This window comes from Melanotaenia boesemani, chromosome 17 (genome assembly GCF_017639745.1).
Source record: "Melanotaenia boesemani isolate fMelBoe1 chromosome 17, fMelBoe1.pri, whole genome shotgun sequence".
In the NCBI taxonomy this organism is placed as follows: Eukaryota; Metazoa; Chordata; class Actinopteri; order Atheriniformes; family Melanotaeniidae; genus Melanotaenia; species Melanotaenia boesemani.
The window spans coordinates 17,554,349-17,571,639 of NC_055698.1; the positions used below are offsets into that span (position 1 = coordinate 17,554,349).

General features: G+C 40.3%; 1 protein-coding gene across 3 annotated transcripts in view; it reads left to right on the top strand.

Moving 5' to 3' along the window:
* atxn1a (ataxin 1a) overlaps nucleotides 1-17,291 on the top strand; it is a 101,038-nt gene that overhangs the window by 76,081 nt on the left and 7,666 nt on the right. The window contains exons 1-2 of one of the 3 annotated variants that reach the window (XM_042011403.1): nucleotides 2,764-2,841; nucleotides 14,537-16,879. In XM_042011403.1, coding sequence (XP_041867337.1) covers nucleotides 15,047-16,879 — 1,833 coding nt within the window. In that variant the 5' untranslated portion in view covers nucleotides 2,764-2,841; nucleotides 14,537-15,046. Of the gene's footprint in view, nucleotides 1-2,763; nucleotides 2,842-6,295; nucleotides 6,549-14,536; nucleotides 16,880-17,291 lie in introns of those variants that run through there. The other 2 variants (XM_042011402.1, XM_042011401.1) reach the window with 2 other exon arrangements.

Below are 17,291 nucleotides of genomic sequence, written 5' to 3' on the forward strand. Positions count from 1 at the left end.
AAGCAAAAATGCTAAATAGAGGTCTAAATGCATGTGAGGGCCATTTAAAATTATTCTAGTTGTAGATATGGTATCTTATTTTCTGATGTGATATGACAGGAAGCAGGAAATGCAACAACACATACATTTTACTTCTCTGGCTTAGAGAAGATCATCCCAAAGAGTCGTAGAAGGTGAAATGATGAATATGTTAGCCTCAGTCATTGCATCTGTCATTCTGGTTCAAACTCCTTACCGGTGACATTTTAATGGGATTTATTAGTAGTCATATTGGTACTCGATATTGGCAAGTTCTCAAATGTAAGTACTTGTACTAGGTTAGAAAACATGTGGTTTCGCTGCATCCCTACTGCTAACATAGGCGTTAAAGCTAGCTTAGCATTATACTGTCTGTTAGATATTTGTAAAAAAGTTAATCTTTCATTACATACAGGACCTAGTGTTGAAATGAAAGAATGAACTGCAGGTCATACATTTTTTTTTCCTAATTTAGCACCAATTGTAGTTTTAACAGCAAGAGCTGCAGTAATTGAAAAGCTTTCTGCAAGAGTTCAGCTTCTGCTTGATTTAAAAAAGGCGGCACTGTATAAATGATTGTGTCATCAACATATACATGTAATTTTACTAAATTTAGTCCCTGTCCTCATTTTAAGAACAGAAAATTAAATAGAGACTGAGATAGATTCCAACAAACCACCTGTGGTTACTTTAAAATGTCTTGTATTAAAATATACAGATTCCACAAAACTTTAATTTATAATGACAAATCCACAGAAAATTACCACTCAAACATGACAATCAACAAACATAGAAAACAAGCCAATGTGTGCAGATGTAAAAGTGTTTCCCTGTTTGTTGTGTGTGTGCAATAACTAAAGCTCTAGTTAATGAAATATCATCCGGGTCTTAATCATAAAACATGATTCTGTGTTTCCCTGTATTTGCAAATGATTTTCAAAATGCATGTTAGCATCTGGCTTCAGCGTTAGTGAAGAAGTTAGCATCTTTTTCTTCCTTTGCTGTGTTTTCAGCTTATTAGAGTTTTGCACTGTTGAAAGTTGTCCCTTTGTTACCTATAAATGTAATCTGTAGAAATTCTTAATATAAATGAAGCCATGTTACCTTCTGATGGCAATCAGCTTGGCCTTTAAACATGACTGTGTGAACACATTCAGCGTTTGTAGTATTTAATAAAAGTATTATCACGTTGATGTTTTTTTTTTTGTCCTCACTAGTTGAAACGCTGCTGGGCAGCATGCACACACACCTGTAGCATGTGTCGCTGTTGCACTGTGTGCCTGGCTGTGGAATTTGTTTATTTGGATGATGGCTGAGTTGTGTATGGTTCTGGCGTGTGCGGCATGCGTATCCTGTTGAGTCTCAGGGGCGCTGGATGTGTGTTTGTGTAGAGCGCTTTGACGAATGTGTGCTCAACTAGTGCTGCTGCTCAACTGATATTTTTGTCCATGTGCCTTTGAAAAGGTGGAACACATTATTCACAGACAAGGACACATGCTGAGCAGTCGCTCACCTCTCTTCCATCCACACAATGTCCACTACCATGCCCATTCATGCCAATTAGTGCCAGTCTTTCTGCCCATGCCCATTACAGCAGGGCTCTTCACCTTCAGCAAACCCAGCACCATAATCCTCTGTCCTAGATTTGGAAAGTTGCACTCATGTTACAAAAATATGTTTGCATGTGTTCTTTTCTTATTTTACATTTTGTCAGGGAAGAAGTAATAAAGTGTATGCTTGCCAACAAGCAAATCCAGCAGCGTTAGTGTGCTCTAGAGTGTATACTAACGTCTGTCTCTCCAGCTGTTCTCACTGTGCGCACTGTTCTCCCTGAAGCCCTCCAGAGTCACTCATCTCACACCTGTCAGCCTGTCATCAACCTGATTTAGCTCAGAAATAATCTGACTCATGTCATCTGTGTTGGATTTTTTTTCTGTTTGCATTTCTCACCATGTCCCACTCACATGAACACACGAATATGAGGTTTGAAGAGAATTTGTTGTAAATTGACCTTGAAATGAAAGTAGAAGGGGAATTTACATATCAGGGCAACTTCCTCTGTTATAGAAGACATTGATTGCATGTGCTGCAAGATATCAGTTATACTTGGTGTTTTCCTTAAGAAAGTGTTTTCTCCAAGAAGGTCAAGTAAAATTAACTTAACACTTTGGGAGGGCGGGGCTTGCCGTTGGGAGGGAGGGGGGCTAACATAATGGTAGGGGAAACACTGATACTGATGTGGGTTATGCTTGAAATTCTAGTTGTTTGTTTGTTTTGTTCCCTTTTTATTCCAGTTGATGCAATCTTATAATCATCTGGTTTCACTAAACCAGACAATCAACATCATAACTACCGATATCAACTCAACCCAGATTTCCTTTCTGTGGCTTTGAGTGTTTTCATTTAAGCATCAAATGACCAAACATGGCTCTAGAGGTGCATAATTCTCACAAGAAAACCAAACTATGACCCAAAACAAAATATAAAATCCAATCTTGGCAAAAACACAACAAAACTGCTTCTGGCAAAAGAAGAAAAACTCATAAAAGCTTGACAACAGTCAGTTTTATTGATTAATATTCTCCCCATCACTGAGACACAGGTAGATCAGCTTGCAATAACAGTTGCATGCTTTGTTGAATTAATGTGCATTCTTGACCGTTTTTAGTCTTATTCTTTGGCAGAAGGTTGATATTTTTCTGCTTTTTTCAGTCTCTTGTTGAACAGCTCATGATGCCTCAGTGTAGATCCTCATCACAAAAGCCTAAAAGGTATCAAGAAAGTCTGGAGAGAGAAAATAACTTTACTCAAGAACTTTTCAGCGTGAGATCTGTTTGTTCTGTTTGTTAACCTGTAAACCTGGTTAGGTTTGCAGGATAAGTTACCATGGCAATGTACTTCTTTAAGAGTGAGCCACCTTCTTGACAATTACAAGGAATGGTCAAACCTGTGTTTACCATGCTAAGTCTTAAATGTTTCTTTGTAGTACAGGCTTCTGGGTAACTGCTGAGGTGAGTAGCACCTCTCATTCCATTCAAACTAATGGGATCAATGTAAGGACTTTGCTTAAAATAACAGCAGGTGAACTTTTAGAGATGAAAGAAATAGTGACAATGATGCAAATTGTTATGTTTACTTTTAAACAGATGATATTTTCTTTTAACACATGTTAGGGTTTCATTTTGACTGATTGATCAAAGAAGTGATAGTTGTGCGGATCGAATGAATGAATTATTTTCTTCTCGTTCTTCTCTCCTCATTCCGGTCTGGGTTTTACTCCCTTTTGCAAGAGAAAATCTCTAAGTAGGATTACATGTTGTCTTTGAAATAATATTTGGTGTTTATGTCTGCATTTGCTCTTGAATAAGTGGGTTGGACACTTGCCTGCATAAGTCTGCATGTCTGCATTGACTTCGCTCTTTGTGTGAGTAGGTATGTGCAAATACATGCTTCGTGTGTGTGTGTGTGTGTGAAAATGAATGAGAGCACATTAGTTCAAGTTTGTTCATGTGCATGTGCACATCTGAATGCATGTTTGCATATTTACTCGTGTGCGTCTGCATGTGTGTCTGTTTGTGTGTATACTCAGTAGGATTATACAGCAATAGAGGAGCTTAACAGTGATTTGCCCATCCATTCCAGTCCCTCCCAAATCCTTCACACACACAAACACACACATCCACATTCATTGTGTGTGTGACTTGCAGGGATCTAATAGTGTATTTGGATTAGTAGGTTTGTGAATGGGATGTGGCTTGGGCCGAAGTAGCACACTACACTGCCAGAGAGGTAACACAGTCTGGCAGAGGGTTTGTGAGGGAGACTGTGGGGGGGGGGGGGGGGGGATGAAAGATATTTGTGTGGTGTGTAAATGGCCCGAGGTTTAGAGGACATTGTTAAACATGAATATAAAAGGTTATATACGAGCCCGCATAAACCCTGTCTAGCTGTGATAAGTTGTATGTGTGTGTGTTTAGTATGTGACCATTAGATGTCTCCACACCTGCTGTCACACATATTCACAGAGACAGATGGAAATACATGGAAAAACAAGAGAGCTGAGACTTTGGCTGACAGAGACGGACAGGGATGCATCAGCTAAGAGTGTGTAGGAAGGTGAGGGGTTGCTGTTGTCATAACCACAGCGTGTGTGAAGTTTGCGTGGGCAACTGAGAGTCAGAGTGTGTTTTTGTGTGACAGAGAGGGAGACAGCAGAGGAGTCTGTAATATGTATTTGGATGTGTATATATAGAAGCTTTTCATCAGTTTCCTTAGTGACTGAGACTGTACTCTGTTCTGTAGAGAAAGGCAGAAGAATGAGAATGAATGAGAAGCTGTTGAAATTTTCAATGCACCTATAATTTCTTTAGCTGTGTCCAGCTGTTTTTATGTGCATTTTCAGTTTGTGCTTATAGACAACAGGATGGAAACTTTGGGAACGGAGGAAAGCCTGATGGTCCACTGTCTTAACTAGACTGAGAAAATGAATTCACCATGTAAAAACCTAATTTTAGTTTTTTTAAGGTGTAAAAACTGATTTTAAACAAACCTTTAAAAATAATTTATTATTAACCGTAGAAAAACTCTAAAGAGCTGCCGAAGCTACAAACACACACTTCTTCAGTTTAGCATTTTAGTCATTTACTGTTATTTAATAACACAATATAAAAATAATTTTAACAAATTATAATAGTGTAACGTAAATTTGTAAAAAATGGTTAAATTCTTAAGTACATTCAGCTATTTTCAGCATTATAACAAATTACAACATGTATTTTCAACATGTACAGCAGGTAAATAACAGGTAAATATTTTTTTTCTTTCTCACTGCCACCTTACCAGCTAACAGTTAAAATAGCTCCTATCAGGCAGTAGTGAAACAGTCCTTGAAAACTTGATGTTGAACTTGGATTGATATCAAGCTGACAGGAAGACAAACCAACACAAACTGGATGTGACTTTAGTGCATGTTTGGAGCCACTAAGTCTGGTGGGAATTTTTACAATTTTGTATGTGTTCTTGTTTTTCTTACCTCATTAGGACCTTTTGTTTTTGTATAATCACTGACGTTGTCAGGACCTGTAGTCCTTATTGGGACTGACGAGTAGACATAATGAATCACAAACATCAATTCTAGGGTCCTGGTCAAAGATAGAGCTCGGGTGTGAACTGAGGTTATAATAGGTTCAGGGTAGGGTATACACACTAAATGGAAGTCAGTACAAGGTCCCGATGAGGATAGCTGTACCAGCTTGCATGGATGTTTACATCTTCTAAGTAAGTGCTCATTTTCTCCATGTGCATAACACGTCTCTTAAAATTGAGGAACATATTTCATCTATATTTACTTCCAAATGATCTTTTAACTAGGTCAGCTAACTAACAGAAATAGACTGCTGCACACTGGCAATCAGTTACGCCATCTAGTGGTCAAAAAGCAGAAAGCTGCAGCTTTGTTGAATTCAAGTACAAGATTGGCCTTATCTGTAAAAGAAGTTGTAATTTTATTTATTTCTGTAACTGATCTTTTTCTTCTGTCTGCAGCAATGAGATTATACACATATGCGTGTAGGAGTGTGTGTCTGCGTGTGTGCAGGTGAACGAATCTAATATTGTGTAGAGGAATGAAGATTTATAGTTTGATTTTATGTGTGAGCATTGTATTGGTCATACATCTTAAACTGATGCTTGTATTTAGTAAAAAAAAGTTGCAGCCTTACATACTGGCATATTTGGATTCCATGCCACTCTTTCATGCACTCTGTTTCTGTCTCTGTTTCTCTAATCTCTGCTACTTACTCTCTCTCCCCTCCCCCTTTATCTCCCCCACAGTCCCCCTCTCTGCCCTTCTCACTGTAACACCCTCCCACCCCCTCCTGCGTTCTCTTTCTCTGCTTGTAAGCGTTCTCTGGGCGTGCAGCCAGCTGGCGTGTGTGTGTTTTTTGAATGAATACCTGATGAAGTTGGACGAGCGAATGGTGGGAGGAGCCCGAATGTGTACGTGTGCATGTGTGTTAGCTTGTGTGTGTGTGTGGGTGTGTGTGTGTAGAGCAGACAGTGAGAGCTCTGGCTCGCATTCAGCCCCTTGCATAATACACATTGGAGCTCTGCATGCGGGACTCCCTCCCTGTGGGCGTGTGCAAGTGTGTGCTACCATTTTTTTTTGTGTGTGTGTATGTGTGTGTGTGATCACCTGAGTGCTACATGCCAGAGGTAGTGAGGGAGCTTCCTGCCTTGCTGTCAAGATTTAAATGAGGGCTGCTGGCTGTGTTTGAGTGACTGCTGTTTTTTTTTTTGTTTTTTTTTTGTTTCCTTTTTATGGGTGGGGGGGTGGCTTTGGAAAAAAGCCGAAAGCAGTTTGTAGCACAAGTGCACTGAGTCTGCTTAGGATTTTCCGCTTGAGGGGGAGACCGAGAAAGACTTTGGTTGCTTTGCAAGAGACGCAACCGCGCAGGAGAGGAGTTGAGGGAGTGAAGGAAAGAGTGGGGGAGAAAAGCATGCTGCAGAAGTGGGCTACTCCTGCTACCCTGGTAAGCAGACTTCACACAGTTTTGTGCTTGCTCTCAGTGAAGTGTGTAGGGGCAAGAGAGAGTCAGGATATGTATGTGTCCCGAACACTTGTGTTGTTCTATCACAACGTGTCATTTGGAAGTGCATATTGCATCTGCCCTAGTTTTTCCTACAATCATGGTTGCTTGTCTTTCTTCTTTGGCTGTCTTCCTTTCTCTACATTTCTTCTCTCAACATGTTTTTCTCATTCTTATCCTTCCATTAGCTTTGCCTTACTCTCTGACACCCCCACACTCCCCCTTCAGCCATCTACCAAACCTCAGGGCTATTGCGGGGTGAGAAAGTGCAAGTCATGCAACACTGCCCAAGTGTTTATTTTCTGAGAGATGCTCTCGCTTTTTTCTCACACTCATTTGTTTCTTTCCTTTTCTGTCTCTCTTTGTTTGTGGAACTCTAAGCCACCCCGTCTCACTTTCTCTCCCTCTCGCTGTTTTTTTTTTTCCTTTCACCCACCATTTTTCTCTTATCCAGCTTCACTAACTCATCAATCAGTGGCTGATCCTCCATTGCACTTGGTATCTAATCATTCTCCCTTATGTGTGTGGGTTTTTTGTAACTGTTGGTATGTTCTGAACATAGAATGAACAAAATGCTGACATTATTAAAGTTCTCACTTTATCAGGATGCTTGTCATGTGCCTGCATGCATGCAAACTCCCCCCCTGTTGCAAATAGCTACAGTTATGACATACATAGGCAAAAAGATGCACAGATAAAGAAATAGAGAAGTTGAGAGAGACCGAGAAGTTTAAGCCTGCAGCAACACTACTTACCAGTTGAACTATATTTAGAAGTGAGATAATACATCACGTTGAACTTATCGCTTTGATCATGATTATGATTATGACTGGGCAATCATGCACATGCAGACACAAATAGAAGTATGTAGGCTATGCTCATCAGTTCCTGTTACTAACATTTATTTACTGGTGTTTGCATAAATAGGTTAGATTAGTTGGTCACTCTAAATTCTACCTAAGAGTGTGTTGGCCCTGCAATAGACTGGCGACCTGTCCAGGGTGTACCCTGCCTCTCGGCTGCTAATTGCTGGGATAGACTCCAGGATGTCCTTGAACTGGACAAAGCGGTATAGAAAATGGATGAACGAATGTATAAAATAGTTGCATGGATGTTGGGAAAACAAAACAAAGTTGCTGTTATTTTATCACCTCTTTATGAGGTAATGAAATTATAAATGTAAAGTATATGTAATTATAAAAAAGCATATTTTATGACTGGAATATAAACTAACATGCTCAGATCACGAAGACTTCTGCAGAGACAACAGTGTAGCTCTAGAATGCCAAAGTCTAAATGTTAATGAGAGTTCAGGACCTTCTTTAGGCAATCTTGTTGTTGGAACAACGATTACTAATCCTAGAACGGTTTTTAATGTTGTTGTTTTTTTTTTTAATTATTTAAACCTCGAGTCTGTTATTTGAAAATATCAAAGTATGTTAGACATTGAGAAGTGGGGCATGTTCATGATCATGTACAATTCCATCTTTGAAACATTTCAGCGCTCCAAACTAGCTTTTTGCATCGGTTGCAGTTGTGCGCCCAACTTTGTAATTAGTTGCACCCCGATTTTTACAGCATCGCTCTCAGCAGCTCATTTTAATACATTTTAACAACCATCTTTTATCATTACATATAGACATTGTTGGTTGTTTAAATTATTGTTTTGTTTTGTGTTTTGTTTTGTTTTGCCGAACAAATTTGCTTTGCCAAGGGGAGCTTCATGGGTATAAGGCTCCTCTTGATAATCTCATTCATTTATTTATTTATTTACTCTTATTTATTTATTTTGAATTATGCAATCTATGTAATCTTGCTGGACCTGACCAGAGGGGACAGAAAAAGAAGGCGAACAGCGAAAATAAGAAAACAAAATATTAATTAAATTATTGTGAATAATGAGGTTTAGAAAAATGTTTGTCTTTATTTGAAGCATGAATGTTAAGTTGAAAATAAACACATTTTAAAAAAATAAACTGAAAGTTCTAGCCTTACTGAACTAAATGAAACTAAACATTTCAAACTTTGAAATAGCTAATGAGGCTATGCTGCCTCTGGCAAATTTCCCTCTTCTAGATTCACATTTAGTCTTTTTAGTGAAAGGCAGCTCTTCATTGGCTGTATTACATACCATGTTTTTGGCTGCTCAAACAGCCAGAAACATCCAGGGATTTTGTTATTTTGTTTCTTGATTAAATACACATCTGCCTCAGGTAAACATGTAAAATCTGCAGGACAGTGGCTCAACAGGTTGAGTGATCCCTGCACTAGTACACCAGAAAAATCCTAATATTTTTAAAGGGCTTGAAATAACTGAGAGGAGTACAGAAATATTCATTTCAAACATTTAAAATGGAAAAAAATCCTCAATATTGTAATTAATTTAGTTGCAGGCCTAATAAATATTCCATACATTCCTAAATCAGCAACAGCTGCACTTTTCTAATAAACAAACCCAGTAAAAGCGTGTTGTTTACAGTGGGTCTGATCCCAGTTTGGTCCTATTTAACGTCATCATGGCAAAGTCACAGTTTATGAAAACTGTGTTCAGTAAATGTTTTATTAACTCAAATGTAACATTCAAATGTGATATGATTTTGTTCTCATGGCCTCGAGAACAAGAAAAAAGTTCTTGCTTCTTACAGAATATGTAACAGCCTTTAGAGATACTTTGTTCGTGTTTGTGTAAATGGATGTAAAAGTTCTGTTTCAGTTTTATTAAACAATCAAAACTAATACTAGCTTGTGCAGTGCTAGCACCGTAACCACATAGCACTCAATTACCTCTTCCATAAATGTGAAGATTTGATAAGTTATAGTTTGGTGTTTAAGTTTTGGATCAAGATAAGTTATGCCCTCTAAAGTGATAGAAATATGAGTGTGTGCGACATGGGAAGGGGAATGATACTTTATTTACACACCTAAGAATGATAATACTACAGTGAATGCTTGAAAAGGGTTGGTTTCTTCATGACTCACACACTCATGCAGAGGTGAAACTGAGCCCAAGTCACATGATGAGGCATTTAACTTTCTTTTACCACTACTCTCAGGTTAAAAGACATGCTAAACTATATTTCTCCAAGACTGCTTGTAAATGTAAAATTCCAACTTCACCCCTCCTTCCTCTGTCAGCAGTGTTCAATTAGTGCGAACTGCACACCCCCGAGTTTCAGAATAAAGCTGTAAACTCTGAGAAAGAGGGCCGTATTTTCTGTTTGAGTTAGATGAGTTACACACTAAACCCCATACATCCACATCTCTCACACTTCTTGTTTTTTATATTTATTGTACAATTTAAGTAACCTGTCGTTTAAGTTAGACATAAGAGACAAGTGACAGGCAGCTGGAGATGGAGGGAGGGAAGATACAGTGTTCAGGATTCTCATTTCTGAATTATACTGAAACTTGAATTTTGATTTGAAGGTTTCCTTTGGAAACTAGCTACAGAGCTCAAGGTCAAAATAAACTATAAAGAAAGTTATTTGGACATTTCTCAGCACCGTCAAGACAATGGTTGCTTGAGGGCGATGTAAATGTACACCATGATAGTCAAACCAGTTTTAAGTTCTAACATTAACTTATGAAAATAAGTTTTGCAATGCCTCTCATTTGAAAAAAACTTGATTTCAGATTAAGATTATCTGCCCCCATCCAACACTATCCTCTGCATCCTCTTCTTGCACACTAACCAAGTTTATGTCCTCTTTCACTACATCCATAATTCTCCTCTTTGGTCTTCCTCTAGACCTCCTGTCTGGAAGTTCAAACCTAAGCTTCTACCAACATATCCTCTATTTCTCCTCTGTAAATGCACAAACCATCTTATTCTGGGCCCCCCGACTTTGTGTTGTACCTCTGATGTGCTCATTTCTGATCCTATCCACACTTACGACTCCCAAAGAGAAATTCAACATTTTTATTCGCTTCCCAAGACTTTCTTTGCAATTAGTTTATTAAGCTTTTCTATGCTCATTACCTCTGTCAAAACAGAGGTCATGTATTTGGGGGTGTTGGTTTGTCTGTCTGTCTGTTAGCAACATAACGTAAAAGGATATGGACAGTTTCTGATGAAATTTTCAGGAAATCTCAGAAATTGAATAAGGAACAAGTGACTAGATTTTGGGGAGCATTCGGATTATCACCTGGATCCAGGAAGTTTTTAAAGGATCCTTTGCTGTGGAGAGATAGGGATAATTTTGCCATCAGAGCTCAAAATTCAGCAAAAATGGCCACAATCATCGACAAAAAAAAGGCTTGGTCTGTGCTCTGAGTGCTTCTTTTTCCAAATAGATGAAGTATATCCTTTATCATTTTGAAGGTTCAAAAGAACATGTAGAAATTAGTTTAGAAAAGTGAAGGAAACTAGCAAGGCTGTTAAAAATGCTGAAGCTGTTCTGTTCATATTTCTTGATGTTATTATTTTCTCTGGTGGCAGTAACTCTTTATAGTTAATACAGACAGAAGAGATTGCTGTTATAGAAAGATTTTGTAGTTAGCAGCTTTTCAGAGTGAAAACTGGATCTAGAATGACTGACTGGAAAGCAGACAAAAGAAATGTGTCTTTCACCTCCACATATGCAGCACTCTCACAGCAACCCCCTGCCACCACACACATACACAGACACACACATAACAAATCCCAATTTAACCTCTCCATTTATCAAGACAGTTTTATTATTATTTTTTTTTTTTACATTTTTACTAAGCTTCTTGTGTCACAGAGCAGGATTCAATAAGGTGAATCTGTGTGTTTAGTTCAGTGTGTGTAAAGAGTCCAAAGCACATGGAGGACATACAGCTTGGGTTGCAGGTCATATGATATCCACACACAACCTCACACACGCTGCAAGCTCAGCGAGATCTGGGTGACTTAGCTTTTCAGCAAATGTGTGTTTGAGTGTCAGTTACAGTGAAGCACCACTCTCTTTTTGTTATGTAGGTCAGCTGAGCCTGCCTCTCTCTGCCTCTCATGCATCTTAAGCCTTCTTTTTTCGCTTTCTGCTCACCTCTTTTTCTCACCATTTCTTTTCATTTTATAACTTCTTCAAATCCCTTATTTCACTCTCTTATGTTTCTTCTCCTTTTTATGGGTTAGTGTAACAGTTTTTTTTAAGATTCTATGGATTCTTACCATTAGTGCTAAAATGGAAAGCAGTAATCTCTGACTGGACCACAGCAGCAGTGTGCACAGTCTTATGCAAATGCCACTGACAGAGCAATGAAGTTGCACAACTAAGTCAGCCAGAAGAGAGTTGGAGGTTTCCCATTGGCTACTGCTGACTCAGAAAGTTAAAATATTTTGGCACAGCTTCTCTGTCAGAGCCTGTAATTGAGGTGAGGGGGTAGTGCTTTAGTAGCACACCCTAACAGATGCTAATTCTATTTTTTTATACTCAACTTTGGACTTGATTGTCTGTAGTCACTTAGAAATTTTTAAGTCATGCAGAAGGTTGCCATCTATTCATCTTCTTTCTAAATTTTACTTGTGCTTGCTGCCCATAATCTCCTGTTTCTGTTTAGAGTACAATTGTCAGAGACTAAATGTCTCAATAGATGCAGTCACTGTGCTAGATCAGCCACCCCACAATCTCAAAGATCAAATGGGCAATACTACACTGAATACAATAAAGACTGAGAAGAAGTTGTTGGATTAAAAGGCTGGATTGCACCTCAAGTGGTGGATGTGTATAATGCAGTCTATAGGCTCTATAGGTAAATGTGAAATACATGCACATTATGCAGACCCTGTTTAATGATTAAGCATTTACTACATTAAAAGAGGAGCTTTGTTCTGGTTTGTGATATATAATTAGCTGAAATGCTCATTTTGTATGAATAATCATAATGCTGTATTGCTATTTCAAAGACCCTCCTGGTCCTCCATATTTAAATAGCAATATACTGATTTAACATCACTTGACCAGGTTATAAAAAATAAAATAAAAACCTTAAGTTTCATTCAGGTATTCTATTATTCTTTCTTTCTTTCTTTCTTTCTTTCTTTCTTTCTTTCTTTCTTTCTTTCTTTCTTTCTTTCTTTCGTTATAGTTAGTTAGTTAGTTAGTTAGTTAGTTAGTTAGTTACTTAGTTACTTAGTTACTTAGTTAGTTAGTTAGCTTTAAAGGTAATCTGATACCCAGTTGAGGTACTTGAGTACTTGAGTACCTCAACTGGGGACCGTTAAGAAGCAACGGCCATCCTGTGCCAAAATGCCCACCTTGGAGACCTTTGCCTGAATTGTCATACTAGAATACTGATAACATCAATCCCAGCACTGAACCAATCAAAGCATTCACTCAAACACCACACACAGTTCAGCGATATACAAGGTTTTCACCAAGCCTTTGTTTTTACTGTCACTGTTTTCCATTTTTATTCCTCTGAAATTAATATGCCCCATTTTTGTCACTTTCCTCAAATTAATATTTGTCCACAGTGTACGAGTCGTCATTCTGAAGATTTTTCAGAGCTTCCGCGTAATTGTATTTAGATAGATACTTTTATTGATCCCAAAGCTGGGAATTTAGGGGTTGCAGCAGCACACATTGGTCCAAAAGACTTAGATAACCAAAGACAGGGGAAGAAGAGGGCAACAATAAAGATGATGAGTACACTGGTGGGAGTCTGAGATCATTAAAAATTTACTGGATTATAGAAGTGTATTTGAGGAAAAAATGCATTAAATACTGCTTTGGTTATGTGGATTAGGAAACTGCATGAAGTAAGATTATTCTTGAAAAACACATTTAATCAGCTGTCTCTCAGTTTTCAATTTTATAGATACAAGTGAGTGGGCTTCCAGGAAAACAAATGAACCACCTAGGTGGAGGTTTAATACCCAAATAATGCCCACTAGGTAAGGCACAAAGATGAGAGCCAGATTAAGAACATTAAGCCATTAAATGAAAAAATGATCATTGTGAGTGGAGTTATGTAGAAGGAGATATTGGCGGGCTGTGGCAGGAGGGTGAGGCTGTGGTGACAGAGAGGCAAATGAAAGTGCATCTCAGCACTAAAAGCTCACCTGTCAACGGTAGGACTCAACACACCTCTGAGTCACGCCTGCTTGACTGAACAGATGGTGTGTATTTGAGAAAATGTGTATGTGCTTACTACTATGAAACAAAGCATCAGTGAGTGTGTATGTGCTTGTACACATTCAGCAGCTCTTGTATTCGTGCATGTAAATTCTTCATGTGCACTTGCTTACTCTTATGCCCTCTGCAGTTGTGTTGTAGAAGCACTGCGGCACCTCTTAAATCACAAGAACCTGCTTGAGATGCAAAATGTTCCTTGTGTTAACCCCCTCCCTCCCCCCCACCTATCAAACAGTGCTAAATTAAAATTACATACTTTGCAAAATGAAGAAAACCATGCTATGCTTTGCAGATGTGAGGATTTAGCACATTTTTGCTAGTGTGCTACAACTGGCACACTGTGTAATATTTTTTTTTCTTTTATTGGAAAAATATAAAGTACAACTTCTTTTCATTAGTGCATGAGTTGGTGAGAGTGTAAGTGTGTGTCTGAATGTGAAATTTGACCGTGTTTTTTTTAAGAAAAGAGCATGTGTCAGCATAATTAAATACGACCAGGTGTCAGTGAGCAAGAAGTACGTGCCTGGTTGCGTGTGGGTACGCGTGTGTATTTATGGATATATGTTCTTGAAATGCTTGTGCATTATTTATGAGATTCACACCAAGCTGTCCATCTTTACCGGGAGGGGATCTTAGTTAACAGATGGCACACACACACATACATGCACACTCACGTGGGACAAACATTTTTATGTACAGGACAGTCTTGTAACCTGAGCATTATTGACTTGTTGGAAAGGCGTGTAATATTATTTTTAGCTTACATGACTTGTGTATCTCTGTCATTACCCAAAGTTGACCAACAAAATGTTGCCTTTTTGTTTTCCATAGGCTTGTGCTGCGTGTGGGCAGGCTTTCCTTCAGAGGGAAATGATTCCGCATGAAGTGCAACGCACTCGACCCCCCATCGTCCTCTGCGGCAACAGCAGGTGTGACGTTGTGACGCTCTCCCCTACCACACTGGGCTCACCCCTCAGCCGCTAAAGATTCCTGGACGGATCAAACTGCCCCCGTTCCTCCCCTCTAACCACCCCTCCATACTTTCATCTTCATCTTTAATCCTTCCTCACCTGCCTATTAGGGCCTAGATTTTCTATTTTATCAAAGAAATAACCTGATAATCAGCTGCCCTGGGTTAACTGGATTGAGACGGGAGAAGAGACAAGATTTAGAAAGTTAATTAATGTGAAACAAAGGACAGAGTGTCAAAAGTGACAAAGGGAGAAAGCAAAGTGAAAAAGAAAGTCAGAGTGAGAGCAGACAAAAGATAGGAAAAGCAAAAGCCAAAAAGTTGAAGAAAGATAACGCAAGTACATTTGAGAGACGTGAAGTAAAGTCAGCATGAAGTCCAACCAGGAACGCAGTAATGAATGTCTGCCCCCAAAGAAGAGGGAGATCCCATCAAGCACGTTACCATCTGAAAATCGCTCACCCACGCTGCCACCTCCCAATGATGGCCAGCGCACAGAGAACTTGACCTGGCTTGTGGCGGGAGGAAATGAGAGCAGTATGGGTGCACACCGTAGCACCAGTCAGTCTGACGGGCCCCATTATAAATCCCCCTGCTCTTTATCAGACTCTTCCTCCTCTTCTTCCTCACTGAGGCTAGTTTCATCTCTACCTACAGTATACACATCCCCCCTATCACAGTCCACAGTTGGAGGAACTGTCCACTACACCCAGCTGCCTCCCAGTCTGCAGTTTATAGCGTCTCCCTTCACTACTCCATATACAGGCTACATCTCGCCTCAACTGCTCCCCCCTCCTCCTCCACCTCCCCCCCAATCCTCCTCCTCCTCCTCCTCTTCAGCTGCACAGAGATCATCATACACAGAGACAGCTTCTGCTCCTACCCAGGTCTCCAAACAGGACCAGCAGCGAATGTCCACAGTACGTACCTCCATGCCTCCCCCTTCTACAGAACCTGTCCCTCACCACGTTCAAATGTCAGCATCTCCACGGACTGTGCCATCTCCTCATCACCTAGGAAGCACTCACCTTCCGTCCCATCACATGCACCCCCCCCACAGTTTGGGACATGGCATATCCCAAGTTGTGATGAAGTATACTGATGGATCCTCCAGGAAAGAGGAAGGTGGCACCAGACCCAGAGAGCTCCACAATGGGGAACTGGAAAGGGGTCGGCGCTTTGAATCCAGCCTCTCCAAGTCAGGGAGCAAGTCACGGGAATCCACATCCTCTTTGTCTTCTTATGAGGCCCGTCAGCTGGTTCTGCCATCAGACTACTCCACTCATGATCCCTTAGGGCTGAGAACCTCTGTCATGTTAGTACCCAACAGCCATGGAGACCACCAATTGGTACCACCCAGAGCCAGCCCTGAAAAGCTGACAGCTTCTGCCCCCACACACCTGGAGAAAGGAGGTATCATCATGGGCAAGCCTGTCAATCGCACACCCTCTTTGTCCAACACCACCTGCTCTTTCACATTTCCACCTCCACTAAGTGTAGACAGTCTGAAAGCTGCTGTCAGCACTCTGTCACCCCAGACTGTTATCCAGACCACCCACAACGCTACAGAGCCAGTGTCAATGGGACTCCCTTCCACTAGTATCTACCCACAGCCATCTATTATAGGTTATATTGCAGGGAGCAGTGGGAGCAGCTACCACACCAGCCTACAGCAACACTTACTCATTCCAGGCACCCAACCAGTCATCATCCCTGTTAGTGGAGGTGGAGTCCCTGCCTTGGAACCTGTAACCTCGCACATTACATCATCTAACCAAGCTACACCTTTTCCTACTACACTCCCACATACATACATTGCTGCCACTGCTCCCAAAGGAGAAACTTTGGAAACCCAAAGCAGCTCATTTCAGGAGGCTGCTTCAGGTGCAGTGGTCCAAGCTCAGCTTCATCTTCCCATTGTTCCCCTTCCACCAGGGCTGGTTGTGCCTTCTACCCCTCCACCCCCCTCCAGTACAGTGGTGCCCTCCTCACTGCCCCCATATTTCATCAAGGGTTCCATCATCCAGCTGGCTGACGGTGAGCTGAAACGTGTGGAGGACCTGAAGACGGAGGACTTTATCCAGAGTGCAGAGATCAGCAGTGAACTAAAGATCGACTCATCCACAGTGGAGCGCATTGAAGGGAGCCACACATCGCCCAACTTTGCTGTTGTTCAGTTCTCCATTGGCGAACACCGTACCCAGGTGAGAAAAATGCCGTAACCCCCAGTAAAAAATATTCTAAGTTCAAAGTGGATGTAGAAAAACACATGAAAACAGATTGAGTGTGCTAGCTGTTACCATGACACATCACTATGATTAACTCTGCAACATTTAATTTATTTATTTTAATTTATTTAACAGTTAAATAAAGTAGTCAAGAACCAATTAAAAAAAAACAACGCAATAGCTTTAATTGTACATTTAACGTGTGAAAGTACAGTATGTTAATGTGCTTCTTGGCACTTATGAATGATGCCTGAATCTGATTTACTGCCGGCAATGTGGACCAAGCTCTGGCACTGGTCGTACAGGGACCGGACAGCTCATAAAGGGGGTCTGGCACTCCAAACTCCCGGAGTACCGCCCCTCCTCATCAGAATATGTGTTGGTGGGA